Source organism: Sapajus apella, unplaced genomic scaffold (assembly GCF_009761245.1).
Source record: "Sapajus apella isolate SASKATOON/1434 unplaced genomic scaffold, GSC_monkey_1.0 scaffold42, whole genome shotgun sequence".
Classification (NCBI taxonomy): domain Eukaryota; kingdom Metazoa; phylum Chordata; class Mammalia; order Primates; family Cebidae; genus Sapajus; species Sapajus apella.
The window spans coordinates 19097111-19112722 of NW_022436982.1; the positions used below are offsets into that span (position 1 = coordinate 19097111).

The window sequence follows — 15612 nt, forward strand, 5'->3', positions numbered from 1 at the left end:
TAAGCAAGGTGAGATGTAATCACCCCCTAAACTGTGAAGCCCTCGCTAGCGCTTTCAAAGTTTGCTTCGTGTTTTTAAACATCCAGTTAGCCGTTAGAACGGTGTCAGGTGAGATGAGTTCAGTCAGTGAAGCCAATCACAGCTGGCGTCCGCCTGAGAGCCCCGGGCCTGATCTCCAGGTGATGGGCTACACCGGCCTGCTCAGAAGCTTGACTCTCAGTGAAAGACGCCCCGCAGGCCCCCAAGGGAGGAGCGCTCAGCCCACGGGCATGCCTCTTGGGAGTGCTGGTCCCAGTTCTGAATGTTTCCTTTTTAGCTCTGCCAGTGACACCCCCAGTCAGCAGTCCTCAGGCCTTCCCCAGCCTCACAGCAGGGGAAGGACACAGATTAATCATTTCTGTCCCCGTCTCTTTGCTCCCCGCGGATCCCACTTTTATCCATAAGTGCCTCTCTCCCCGGCCGCTCCGTCCCCTCTTCCCTTGTCCTCTCTAGGCATCTCCCACTCGTGTCAACCCGTCAAAAGGAGGGGTCCCCACGGTGACCGTGATAACGGGCCTCTCACAGGTCTGCCTGTGTCTTGGCTGCACAGCGTGCCTCGATGGGGACAGGAGGCCCAGGCCATCCTGAAGCCCTGGTGGGCGGGCGCTCGCAGGCCAGCACCCCGAAGTTGACCTCTGCTTCCTGAGAGCTCTTGGAGGGCCGCGCAGGAGGGAACGGGAGGTAAGTGGGAGTCTTCCTTCCACCTAGAGCACCTGAGGCAGCCGGGCTGAGGCAGGCACTGATTGCAGGGAGAGGAGGACGCGTGTAGCCACGCCGCCCTCGCCCCCGGGCCAGAGAGCTGCCTCAAAGGCAGTTCTGGGAGCGCCTGGGAGTAGGCCCCGGGCTCCGGGGGACCTGCTGGCCCTGAGCAGCCTGAGGAGGTCTCCATCTGGGCACATGTCTTTCCCTGGCTGCGCCCACAGCCACTGGACTTCCTCCTGCCTGTGACGACGTTGGTTGAACACAGTCGTGAGTTTGGTGAGACACAGACTGTATCTTATGGCCCTTCACAGCCCCAGTGTTTATGGTGATGCTTGGCACATAGTAGGCATTCAGCATCGTTGCTGCCATCTGAGAAAATTAAAGCAGGAAAATGTGATTACCATTAACAGGCTTACTGCCCAATCATGGCTCAGAAGATAAAAAATACAAACAAGCCTTGAAGAATGGAGTAGGGAGACAGAGAAAAGGAGGCACCCGGAGCAAGGGCTACTTCAAAGGCAGAGACCTGGGTGGGGCATTCCAGTCCCCTCAAGCCCCTTCCTGCCTGAGAATTTAAAAAAACTAGAAGAGGGAGAAACAGAAGAATCACCAGCCATGAGGGTATAAGCTAGCCGGGGAAAGGCAGGTTCTTTTGCTGCCAGCCCAGAGTCAGGCTACCTTAAGCGTCTGTCCTGTCTGAGACTGTGGCTGACATGTCTCCCCAGGTGAATATAAAAATACCCAAAGGACAGAGCCCTTCAGCAGCGGTTGCATTTCATCGTTGAAGTTCACAGGCTGAAACAAGTTGCATCTGCAGCCTCACACACAGAGAAAACTCCGGTAATATAGCAATTTTTTTCCCTTCACTTTGACTGAATCAAATAAGAGTTTGTCCTTTTAAATTGTCTGCAGAAAATGTAAATTCTAAGCCTGAAAGTCATTCAGAGAATACTGCAGGGCATTCGGAAGGCAGAATGACAACATGCCAATTAAAAACAGTTGCCTGGATTTTGTGGGGTACAGTGGGGTCTCCAATAATCAACAGCACCATTTATAGAGATGTTTGTCCTTTTGTATTTTAGCAAAAGAAAAAGCAGGAATAAATATACTTGTCCAAGCCTGAATTTCTAATTATAGTGGCATGATTCTTTAAGATTCTCCCTGCAGTATTCACGTTTTTACTCTGGAAGAAAAAAAACAAGGCTGTTCAGAGCAAGTTATTTTATTAATAAATGTTAGTTCCTGACTTCTGTGTGTGCTTATTGGAAGAACTAGTTCAAAGTCCAGGAAGAAACAGAAATGATCAGTGCTTACGGGATAAAGAATTTTTTCCAGAGAGTGTGATAGATACAGACTAAATGAAGGACCAGGTCCAGAGTCAGACTCTGGGCACATCCTGCTCCTCCCTCCTCATTTTTGACCAGCTCTTCTCTAGATGAAGGAAACAATGTTGCTAGGCCATCTTCAGAAGGGAAGCGACACCAGGCCCATTGCCTCCTGATTGAGAAAATGTTCTCAAGGCTGATTTATCCTTCCAGACTGCAGGGCTCTTCTTGAACAGTGATTTCAAAGAGTTAAACTGCTTCCATATGTCCAGCATGAGAGTGGAGTTTGTAGCCTTTGGCAACCTCAGCTGAGTCCAGCTGCAGCTGCTACCTGTGTGTTCCACTGTGTGTGTGCGTGCGAGTGTTCTCACACACACACCCGCACGCCCGTGTGTGCAGTGACATCTGAACCATGTTCTGACTGTGTCAATGAAACTGTTATGTCTTTGTTGGGGAGATATTAATTCTGAGCAATTACAGCTCCCTCTCTCCTCATTCCCTCCCACCCCCCTCCCCTCCCTTCATCTGCTCAGCAAGGACCATGGACCATGTCAAACAATATACAACAGAGAAGAATGCAAATAAACTTTAGTCTGCATCGCCCAGCAAAGCAGTTAGCCGCCCACTTGCAAGATACTTAACTCTTGTACACATGATACACAAAGAACGCTAGCTACTTTCACCAATCCCTTCAGACCAAAAAAAAAAAAAAAAAAAAAAAAAAAAGGCAAAAGAACTGATCCTTGTCTTTCTATCTGTGAGGTTGCAGTTCCTCCTGCTAATAAAGGAGCTTTCTCCCATGATGCAGTGTGATAAGGATTGGCCTACATGTAGTCCAGCAAGCCACCGCTGATGTTTTCTTGATTAGGTGTCTTATCTTCCATTGAGCTGCATCTGATGAAGGTTGCTGACAGCATAATGGCTGGGAAAACGTCGGACAGCTCCATAAAATGGCAGCTATGTTATGACATGTCAGCCAGGACCTGGTGGATGGTAAGTTTGGCGTAATAACATTTTTTTCACCCACCCCAAAACTTCCCTCCCTTCTTTCTTTCGAGCTCCTCCTTTATTGTTCCATGCACGTGTTATAAAGTTCGCTGCCTGTGGAAAGTTCAAGCTCAAGTTGTGGGACCCTGGGGTGCCTCTGCACACCAGTGCGCTAGATAGGATTTCCCTGCTATTGTGGCCAGGGGCATAGGCCTTCTTTTTAAAAAGGCAGCATGAGTTTTTGTTCACTTTTTTTTTTTTTTTAAGAAAAATGCAAATGGTACAGTCGATCCCAGGCCGGCTGCTGTGAAATATATGGAGGTGGGGCAGTCAGTAGGGGATTGGAGCCTTCTTGGCTAATTGTTCTTGCATTGGTCTTAAAACAGAGTAATGTACTTCTTTCTTCGGCTCCTCTGAATAATGATTCAGATAGTGTATTGTATCATGTTGTGTGCGGCTCCCTCATCAGTATGCGACTGTCCCCCACGCTTTGCCTTAATTTGGAATCCACCTCCCTTTCAATGAATACTGTAACTGGAGCAACCACTGATTACTATGCCACTCAGCGTAATTAAATTTAGTTAATGAGGATATGCATATTCAGTTCATTATTTTTCTTTGCTCGGGCAAATGTGTGTGGGTTTGTTGTTGCTGTTTTTCCCCCCTTATATGTGTCCAGCTGCAAATGTGGTGAAGAAGGAAAGGAGTTTAAAAATTCAGGGATATTGGTGACTCCTGTGACTCAACTTTTAGCATAATATTGGGAAGAAAGAAGTTGTAACTTTCTGTAATCAGAGTGCTGGGATGAGAGGCGGTAGTTTGGGGAGAGAACGTCTTTCACATCCCAAAAGTGCTACATGATAAATTTCAATATACAGATTTCTGTTGTGTGGACAATGGTCTCTTGTATGCAATAGTCGTGACAAGAATGGGGAAACCTTCCACAGGCGAGCATTTAATATGACTATTAAATTCATCATTGGGTTCATTCATCTGAACATTTTCTTTTTCTTTTTGCCCCTTTCATTTTCTGTCTTGATTGCTTTTACTTGTTTGCTTCGATAATTATTGTGCTTACTACAAGGGCTGTTTTTCTCACAATTAGTACAGTGGAAGACAATGGGCACTTTATTCTTGGTGGGGAGGGGTATGGCCAGCCCTGGTGGTCAGCCCATCTACTCTGCCCGGACAGAGGGGAGCTTGGTCGGATTAGTCCTGGCTTCTGGCATTGCTGAGCAGGAGGGTTTCTTTTGAATGTGTTTGAATTTCCTGAAAGGTGGATGTTATGCTGTTGCTCCTAGTCGTCTCTTGAAAGCTCAGTGTTCAGGGAGGCTTCCCGGGAAGCTGAGTCCTTCTCCACACCCTTTCTCATTAATGTGAGACGTGTAAACCTGCAGGAAAACTTTTCTGCTGCTGCTACTTGTTGCTGTTTTGAGTACTTTGACTCAGAAAGAAAGGCCAGTTCCTCAAGGAGAGACAGAAACCTCTCTCTCTGTCTCTCCCCCTCTCTCTCTTTCCCCTCACCCCTGTTTTATTCCTGATGAAATATATTTTACAAGTGATATAAACGCTCAAGTGGCAAACTGTTATTTATGGTTGTATCTCTTAACTATACTTTAGTACTGTGCATGTACATGGTGAAATCAACTGGCAGATGCTTGGGGGAAAATGCTGTGAAATGTTTGTGTAAAAGATTTGCTTTATGTGACAATACCAAGGCTTGGAAGTGATGTTTTAATAGTTACCCTGCCTCTTAACTGTCATTTTTGGTTGTTCTAAGAAGTGAGTTTTAAAATCAATATTCTTACTAAATGAAACATTTTCTGTTGGGGAAAAGTCAAAAGGTTTACTCTATACATTTTTACTGAAAAGCTGGGATTAATATGGGCCTGATAAGCTAATCACTATTAATATTTTGCCATTAAATTTCATCATTCTACTTCTGTTCAGCCAGATTGCAGCTTCTCAAGAGAAGTCTGCTATGAATATTATTATTAAAGATTTGCATAAGCTGATTCTTCATTTTTAGAGATTGTGGTCTTTTATTGCTGTGGAAATGCCGAATATGTATAGGGACAAGTTCAGAGGTAAAATATTAGGCTAAACATCATTGCATAATTTATTTTGATATTTAATCTTCATTCAGTTACATGAACAGTATGTAAGTTTCTTTTTGGGGCCATCCTGTTTTAATAAACTTTGTTAATTTGGCACCAAAGTGTTTAAGGGATTATTATTTAATGTGTCATTGAAAACTTGGCATGACAGATGCTTTGTGGAAAACCTAATTAATCAAACTAAATGATTTCTTATCTCTAGTAATACATTGGAAGAGAGAATTTAGAAGAGAGAGAATACATGGGGGCTACTTTTACATGGTTCCGCTGTTTTGGATGTAAGGGAGTTTTTTTTAAATGTGTTTTAAAGTTCTTACAAACTCGTTTATTGTGGTTCTTCTCTCACCGTGACACTGATTCTTTTATTTTTACAATAACTCTGGGGTCTTTGTGTAAGAAAGGATAGTGTATCCTTATTTGACTTAATCAAATGAAATTTTAGTAAGCAGATCCTGAATTCCAAAGCTGCAGTGTTAAAGAGTCCAGGCAATTGCTTCCTGACTTATTGTCTGTTTCAGTTAGATTCTCTTATTGTGTGACAATGATCATAAGTTCTACTTGACAGGGAAAAAGCCCAAACAAGACGTAGTTGTCCAATTCTACATCTGTTTTCCTTCCTAGACAGGCATGTTTTAGCAAAACAGAGGGAGGAAAAACATTTTATTGAGACAGCTAAAAATAAACAAGTACACCAAGAGTAAACTCCTGTGTGTACATGTTAAATATCATCTACCTACATCCAGTTTTTAAAATGACGCATCCTTATATGTTTTACTTCTTTAGATTATTTTGTACGTGATATCTTCCAAGGAGAAAAATCATGTAAGCAGTTTAAATTACAGTTGCTTGGCTATATTTAGAGTTCTGTTAATGACCTTTCACATTACTTAAAAATACCGCTTGGAATATATTAAAGACATATCTCCTAAATTGCACTATTTCATTAATGGTTATTGATGATGCTTTAAACCACTCATAAACTAATAAAAACAATATTTGGACTTTCCATTCTATTTTGTACTGCATATTTAAAGCTTTCTGTAAGACTTAGAACTTCTTTGTCAGCTATGTGGAACTTCTGAGTAGCAGGCATGCACCAGACATTATTTTTTTCTCTAACTTTCAGTCTAATCCTTTGAACCCATCAGAACCAGGCCAGAACACTTGTAAATTTACTTTAATCATGAAGGGTAATTATTTGAATATTAACCTGTAAAATTCATTTGAAAAACTAATTGCCAGTCTATGCAACTTGAAATTCTCATAGTCTTGTAAATAGTAACCACAGTGAATGGGCTTATAAGCACAAAAACTAAGCTAGATCTTATATTATCCAAGGTTATTCTTGGTTGAACACCAATCAGTCTGCTCAGTTGTAATGTACTTTTCATTTGTCTTAAAAGAAAATCATTTTTACTTTTTGAGAAGTTAGTGTGTTAAAATAGCAAACCAAGTACCCTTACATAATCTTATCATTTTGTTTAAGACAATGTTAATAAAAGTGACAAATCCATCAATTGTTTGCTATACTGATTTAATAATCAAATTTTGTTCTCAATGTTAATTTGAATTAAACAGCTTGGCAATGAGTATCAGTATATGTAGACCACACTGAAAGTATCATTTTCACAGCAAATATTTCTCTAAAGCCTTTGAGAAGTGAAGTGGAAGATTTATAATTGACTATTTTAAACTGAAAATCCTAAAATTAATATATCCTCTTAAAAATGCTGAAACTAGTATCTCTTACAGTCTATATTTCATTTTCTTTTACTGAAAACAAAAACATTTCTAAAGAGTCTGATAAATATGCAAAATACACATATTAGAAAACTTCTGCTTAATCTAATAACCACATTTATACTCCTGTGGCAATCTACCAGCCATGCAAAGATATATCTGAAAATCAAAATTCAATATTTACTTAATTTCAAATTTTATTTTATTTCTAGCAATGTAATTGAATATGTAGAAATGTGGAAGAAACTAATATATACCATACCCTACATCTAATAACCATATCAACTAGTTGCCTAAAGATATTATGTCTAAATAGCGGATCTATTTGTAGAATTAGAAACTATAAAATTTATGTTTCACTTGACAAATACTTGTGAAGAGCATACTATATGCCAGGCTCTTTCTAAGATGCAGAGACCAATCCTATCTCCCCGTTCTGAAATCAAACCCATGTCACAGTGTTATGGGGTGGGGGATAGACATCATATTAATGAAAGCTTCTGAATAATTTGTTTGTCACAGACAAATTATACTTTTTTCTTTCATATTTTCTCCACCTGTATTATTTAGTGATGCATTTTCATTTGTAGTACCATTTTAGCACATTTAAATAAAAGTGAACTGTATGAAAGATAGGGTAAAATACATTAATATTCTTCCAAGATACTTTCTTATATGGGAATAACTTTTATTTCATTTTCCATGATTTATTTTCACTTACAGGCTTGCATAACAAATGTTACATGTAAACTTTGGATTAAAAAAAGTATCCTTAGATCCTATCTTAATAAACAGTGATTAGATGGTTATTAATTTAATCAGGGAGTAAGGAAACACAAGTGCCTGCCTATCCTCTTTTCCAGTTCTTTTTTGGAAGCAAAGGGTCATGTTCTCAAGGAGTGTTATCTCCTCTATCTATGGGAAAGCTGGTGTTGATTTTCCAGTTTAGAGACTAGTCAACAAAGGGAGATATCTGATGCTCACGACGTCATTGAAACTCCAGCATATTTCTGTAACATGGCTGAATGATGTCAATCACTATTTTTAGGCATTTTTAAATTCTCTGAGATGATGATTTTGTGACATTTTCTATGCTGTGATTTGTAGTATATATTGTTCCGAGGGGGTGAGAAAGTCTGCTCAAATATAGGAAAATGTAGCAGGGCAGGAAAAGAGAATTACATTCCCCTGTTGCATCTCAATGTGCAAAAAAGTCAGGCTATTGATATTCAGTGCAAAAGTTCTTTTCACAAGAAGTTCTGCTAAGGGATATATGTAGCTATGCTACATATTTTATTAACTTTTAAGAATTCTAAATTTTATTGCATTTTAAATGCTTAGCAAAGAGCCAGGAGAAAAGAAAGTACTCAGGAAATGTTCGTTATGATCATTATTTCACCTTACACTAAGCATGCTTTATACATGGAACAGATTTAGCATATCATGTAAAAGATAGCTTTAATAATGATTTCCATTTCTTACTGTTCTGACATACATTTTACCCCAGCACCTCCCTAAAAATATGACTTTATTCAGAGACCTTTTTTTTCTAACTTCTCACATACTGTGTTCACTTTCTGAGGTGAGAGCATAATGGATATGTTTATGAGCACAGGGCTGAATCCTGGGAAATGTAGATTTGGTGACCTCTGGCAAATGAATTTGCTCCTCTCACGGCTGGTAGAGGCAGCTGTAAAGTGCAGATAATCAAACTCATTACATGTCGCTCCAACATGTCGTGAGGATGAATGAGATAGAGTCGGTGAGGCACCTGGTGAATGCTTTGTAAATACAAGGTCCACGACACATACCAAAGGGGGCTAATAAAAATTGTGGCTATACAGGCTCAGGTCTGAGCACTTAGTAGGTGCCCAAAAATACACACAAATAACATGGTGTGTTATTTGAATGGAACCATAACATTTCCTATGGGGCTTTCATCACCATGTTGACTTTTTAAAAATTCACATGAACATTTTTGTGGGAACTGCATATATTAAATGAATCATAAAAATTCAGTATTTTCCATTTCAAATTGCAGCAGATTTCTTAAAAACAGAGATTCCTGAAATATTTTCTCAAGGTTCGCAGGATCCAATGGCTAATGTTACACCTTAGCTTAATTTTAAACACTAAATACCATGATTTTAACGATAAAAGAAACCAATGATTATGGAGGGCCTCCTCTTTGCCAGGTGTTTGCCTGGTACTTTGGGAGGCAATTTATATAAATCATCTCTTTCAGTCTTCAGCACAGAACAATAACATTGGCATTACCAGAACCACTTTATAGGGGAGGTCACTCAACTTCAAGGTTAAGCAACATGCTGAAATGCACTCCACTGATAAGGGAAGAAGGGGTGAGAACACAAAAACCCTCAAAGTTTAAATAAACTTTGTCTGCTCGTTCCCCAGAACCCAACCATTGACTGTTTCACCCATATGATCTGGGTTAGAACTAATTATTGGTGACCGTGGTAAGGTGTTTTACCGTTGCCTGCTTTACATCTGTCTTCCCCTCCGGCGCTATTTCATGCTTCTCTCGGGGCCTCAACTCTCCCTCTGCGTTAAATGGGTTGGGACACTGGCTTCAGAGCTGTGTCTGAGAACTGTAGAGCCCTGGGATTGGAGGTGGTTGAATTCTTTGGAAATGTGATTCCATTCATCTTTCCTCGAGACAATTAGACTCGCTATAGTCATAAGCCATCTGGGGGAAATTTTTTGGAAAGAAATTGGCAAGCAAAGTGTTTCCATTTTCAGGTTTTGATGATATCTGTTTACCTCATGGAGCTCTTGTGAGGCTCCAATGGGATAATACACAGTCAACAACTTGAAAACTGTAAAATGCAAAACAAATCTAAGGTATACATGTTATTATCTGGTGGTGTAAAACATGGGTGGGTGAAGAAAAGCTTTCCAGAATTTCGCTGATGTTCTGGAGTGTGATATAATGGTAAATTCTCACCAGGCAACAGAGGAAATGCCGGCTGCTAAAACAATGTAGGATGCTGTTTGCAAATTCTGCTGCTAAACTGAAATGTATTAATCCTCCAGATAACAATGCAGTAACATTTCACCAACATCCCATGTAACAGTACTGATAATATCCACCACCTCTTTCTGTACATTTAATGAGAAGGCATGAAATTTTTAAAAATTTCACCTGTGCCATTTTGCAGTTCAACTCACATTTTTCATTGATCTAAGTTTGCTTTCTTCCTTATACCACAAAAGACTCTTGATCATTCTTAAATGAAGTTATAATTTTAACTCACACTTAGCTTGTATTATAATGGGAAAGAGTTACCTGATCACATGATGAATAGTACCTTATGTTGTAAATGGGATTTTTCTGTTATTTTCAAGATTGTGAGATAACAATATTACGTGCAACTGTTTGAGAGAAAACACCCTAGCACATCTGATACATTTTTATGCTGTATGTATGAATGTTTAATATAAATGGGTCTACTATATTATATGGCATTTATTATGCATGAATATAAGATTTACCTTCTATTATTTAGTTGCTCAAGTGTGCAACCAAAATTATAAGCCCCAAGAGGATGGGAACCACATCTTATTTATTTACCCTAAACAGCATTTTGTACATAAAAGGCCCTTAATGAATAACTGCTAAATTGCCTCAAGACTGTTACTATCCCATTTCACTAATAGAGAGGGGAATCCAATGAGCACTCAAGTTCTGAGTTGATCAGTGGTAATGGACTCAAATCTGTGGACCCAAGCTATGAATTGTTAGCTGTCTTTTTCAAGATAAAACCTAAATGTACTAGAGGTTGAAATTATGATGAAATTAGCAGCCAAGTTTTAAAACTGAAGGTAAGAGTAAGAAGAAGACCCATAGCAAAAGCAGCAAGTTTGTCTTTCTCTGCAAGCAGACAGGCTCATGGTCATTAGTAAGTGGTAAGGCAGCAGATGGATCTTCCACCCTCGTCAGCAATCATCATCTTTGTCACAATTCTTTTATCCGAGTGACTGAGATCTTCCAGGGGTCTAATAAATTAGAGATTTTGGAAAAGGTTAATATATTTGGCGGATAAATGATCAAGGCAAAGTGACTTTGGAATAAGTGAGCTTTTGGTATATTTTCCTGTTTTTGATGTAATAAGTTTCATTTGAGAAGACTGATTATTTTTCCAGTGTAAGGCTGCAGTCATTTCCCCATGTTTGTTACCTTTATGGCGATGTCGGGAAGGTCTCTGTCATGGGCTGGCATTTTAACATTTAGTGTTTGGGTGACAGTTAGAGGCATACACGGGAATAACAGAAACCTAAAGTGGAATGGGTGGACTGTGGGGGTGTGGGTTTGTGGGAAAGTGGGAAGGAAAGTATCGAATCACTTGTGAAGAGGTAGCTGCTGATAAATAATTTTGAGAAAGAGATATTTAAAGTTAAAAAAATACTCTATTTGGATTCGGCTCTGCTTTGACCACTGTAAGTTGCTGTCTGAATGAAAACTGAGCCAACACCAAGTGTGCTCAGATATTATAAACTCTGCAGCCCAATCTCCAGAGCCCGAACAGTCACCTGCCCCGCTCTCAGAGCCCACTTTTCCTCAGGGCTCTCATGAAGTAAATCTGAGAGGATATTCTGGAGGCCTGTGAAGAAATCCGGTGCCTCTCAGCTGAAGGAGCTGCCAAGGACACTACCCCTCTATACCAGCAGAAACTTTTTTTTTAAAAAAAAACCTCAGTTCACTTTAAAATATCTGAAAATAAGCCCCTCTCGTGCTTATTTTCAGATATTTTAAAGTGAACTGATGGTAGAGACACAAGGGGGAAAAATTGATTGTGGATTATTACTTTTGCTCCAAGCACTCCAGTCACTATTACAGCCAGGAGCAGTGTTCTCCCTTTAGAGCAGAGCCTCTGGTTTGAAGGAGGGAAGGAGCTGTGTCTACAAGATAAGCAGTCTTCACTTCACCTTCAGTAGTTCTTACCTCTATTTCAAGGTTCAATGCTGATACCGGCAGCTAATCTGGTGGAAATTATGCAGAAGGAAATAAACTTTCACTTCTCCAGTTTGGACTTTGGACAATAAAGGTGGGAGAATATGAAACTCAAAGTAACATCACATATGCTGTAGCAGGTTCTGCAGAGGATAACAGTTACTTGATTTTCCAGAATTGCAGGTAGTTTGCTATTATCTATAGTCCTCAATGACCTCACACAAACTTTCTTCACCTTCTCTAATATTTCCTTCAGTTTCCTTTTAGGTGGAATCATGGAATGCTATGTAATACAATAATAACCAAGACTTTAAAAGAGACAGCAATGGTTTTTTAATTCATACATAGAAGGAATAACACTAAATTGTCATTTAATTTTTCCAATAAGACATTAATTGTCGTATGTGAGACTATTCATTTTATTGGCACCAAAGATGCTTGTAATGGTACCCCACATAATACAAAACACATGTTTATGTAGCATGAATGTTCAATCAATTAGTTTACATACATAAATTCTGGAATATTGATGACACATGTTAGTTTTTAGTGGGAAAAAAGCCAGCAAAGCTAATTTGATGCATTGATCCTTGGGACCTTTGCACAGATGTGAACCTTTGACTTCATCACAAGTGATTTGGCTGACAAACAGTAGCTTGTAATTATTGTTGCGCCATCATAAATTAATTAAAAAATCAATCAATCAGCTTAGACTGGGCAGGCCAGCCACATTTGTCAGATTGGGCAGTTTCCCATCACTTTACTTCCCTCACATGTTCTCTTCTTATCAGAAACTTTGAAAACATTTGCTTGTGCCAGATTGGCTTTCTCCTACACTTCCAAACAATAGCATGGGTGTGGGGAGATATTGCTGAGGTATCCGCTAAATGCCTGGCCATAGGACTACCAATGGGTAGAGTGAATAATTATCGAGCATTCAAAGCATTTTGGCCAAAGCCATCTCCCCAAGCAAAGGATAGAGAAATAGCAACTCAATCTTTTGGCAAACAGGTATCATTTAGGGACCGAGTGATTGCTAATGTAACAGTTTTCAACATTGTCCCAAAAAGTGCTTCTTTGATTATCTTTCCACCCAAGCTTATATTTTGAAAGATTTCATTAACTGAACAAATTGCATTTATTATACTGTGAGCTGTTGTTGTATTTTTCAGATATCACCATTCACAAAGTACTTCTATGTGCCAGGTTCTCTGCTAGGTACTTTGCATATATTACCTTATTAACTAACAATTTGCAACAACCTAGAAAAATATATGTAATTCTCATTTCACAGCAGAAAAAAACTGAGGCCCACGGAATTTAAATAGTTTGTCCAAGCTTACACGGCTGATACTGGGCAGTGCCAGGATTAAAAGTCAGGTTATTGGCACTTCCCATAACACCATGATTAACCAAAGACATCAAAGGACTTGTGAACAGAACATTACAACCCATGTTTTCACGTGGAGTTGATGTACTTCTAGCCTAGACCAAAGAGATTTGATATTTTAGTTAGAGGACAAAGCTTTATTCTGGATAAACCTACCATTTTTGAATGGTATTTGTGAAATATTTAAAAAAATAGTTCCTGCATAATTTTATTCAACCCCCTTTCAAGAAATTTGAAAGGGTGGGAAACCTCTGAATCCTTCTTTGTCCTGCTCACTAAAGTCAGTGTTCCTGTCAATGCAGAAGCATCATCCACCGCTTTGTGAACAGGGTGTCATTGCTTGCTTTTGTTTAGCCTCAATTTCTTGCCCTGAATCAATGGGGGCAGTGGCATGACAGCTAAGCATCCAAAGAACCAGATGGATGATGTCCCCAAACTGGTCTGTAAGCATAAGTGAGCCATTTAACCTGAGTGCTGATTACTTTTTAAACCACCATAAATAAAGCAATGGAAAGGCAGTGGTTTCTCACTTTTTGGACCTTCCATCATATACACATAAAACTAAAATAATCTATTCATGAAACAGTCTTACCCTTAGTACCTGAAGTGCACATTTACTAGTTTTCTATTTTATGCTATTTCATCTTTTTAAATGAAGGTGCTGTCTCCCTAAACTGATATCTTGACCTGCTAATGGGTCATGACACATGGTTTGGAAAATACCAAGTGAATGCAAAAGTTCTCTGTAGAAGCAAAATTTAATATCTGCACAGAAGTGCTTCAGATTCTTGTGTTTAGAGGTCTTTCATTATTTCACAGATTCTTGTGTTTAGAGCTCTTTCATTATTTCAGCCCCTCCTTTTAAAGGAATTTCATACTCATTGGAAGAGAGTGATTATTTTGCAGAATGTGATCTTGGTCTGTGGCACCATTGCACAACATTCCACTGAGGTATTTCTCCTCTGAGCTGCTCTAAGTACAAGTCAGTCAGCCCTTGGAAGAAGAAAAGATTGGGTGCAGAGTAAGTAACGTCGATCAGGCTGGGTCTGTGTTCATAATGCATGTTGAATTCTTATCTTTGATCTTTAGGAAAAAAGCACCTATTAAGACAGACCCTTATTTTGTAAATAATATCATGGAATGAAATCGGAAAGTTTTAGGGAGAAAAAGTGTATAGCTCGTAAATACTATTTAATTGGTCATTGAAAACATAAAGAAACGGCCTTTTGGTAAAAATTCAAGTAGATAGATAGAATGAGTATTTCCTAAAGAGTTATTTTTTCCCTGAAATTTTTAGTAGAAGCAAATCTTCGGTGCAATGTAAGATAATATCTATTGTGCTTTACATATCCTCATGTGAACGAAGGAAAGTTAAACATTATAAATATTTTCTTTAGAATATGGACTTCATATTTTCACCAATCTGAATTTCATGATGTTTATAAAGTAGAGAACTGAGGGGAAGCTAAAATTAAAATGGGACAGAGTATGGGATATAAAAATACCTTTTGGAGAGTGTTTTAGATTACGTAGAGAGGAAGAATAGCATTATGGGTAAGGGCCGAGGCATCCAAGTCCAGACTGTCTGGTTCAAATCCCAAGTATGCCATCGCCCAGCTAGGTAAACTTGAGCAAATGGCTTAACCTTTCAGTGACTCAGTTTCCTTGGCTGTTATGTGGGGGTTGTAGCAGGATCTGCTTAATAAGATTGTTGTAAGGATTAGATGAGTCGTAGTCATAAACCATTTTGCCAAGCATATATCGAGTCCTCATGCTAATAGTAATTAACTCTAAGTAGGGCATAAGCACAATGCACTTCAGTAAAATGCCATAAAGTAAGTAAGGGACACCAATAAAGAAAGACACAAAATAAGGTTACAAAACAAAAACAACCCCTGCCTCCCAACCTACCCACCCCTGCCAAGAAAAATCACAACAGAAACTACAACTAGGAGAAATGATTCTTAGCAGTTAAGTCAGTGGCTTTAGGGGCAACTAAACCAATTTCCACAAAGACTTTGCTTACTTTTCTGAGAAAATGATTTCTCCTAGATTCTGAGCTCCTGTTCATTTCAGTGTATTTCCTCGGTATGTCATCAATTTTATTTTTGCCCTAAACTCAATGGTAAACTTCTGCAAAGCAGAGATCCAATCTTACTTAGCCTTATATTTCTTCCTGGCACTCAATATCCTTATACAAGGGCCCATCCCATCAGACTTGTTGAATGAGTTTGAGCTTGCCTTAAGCTCTAGTCTCTTAGCCCATCATTAGTGCTTTGAGAGCCCAGGATACACAGTTTATACATAAAGCCAATCCTGCTTTTCATAGAGGCACCCCAC

The 15612-nt window shown here is 39.3% G+C and overlaps 1 protein-coding gene across 7 annotated transcripts in view; it reads left to right on the plus strand.

Annotated features, from left to right (window-relative positions):
* The first annotated feature begins 2813 nt into the window (after positions 1-2813).
* Positions 2814-15612, plus strand: part of NFIB (nuclear factor I B) — a 443164-nt gene continuing 430365 nt past the window's right edge. For all 7 annotated transcript variants that reach the window (XM_032300179.1, XM_032300186.1, XM_032300181.1 and 4 more), the window contains exon 1: positions 2814-3059. In XM_032300179.1, the coding sequence (XP_032156070.1) occupies positions 2964-3059 (96 nt within the window). In that variant the 5' untranslated portion in view covers positions 2814-2963. The remainder of the gene's footprint in view (positions 3060-15612) is intronic.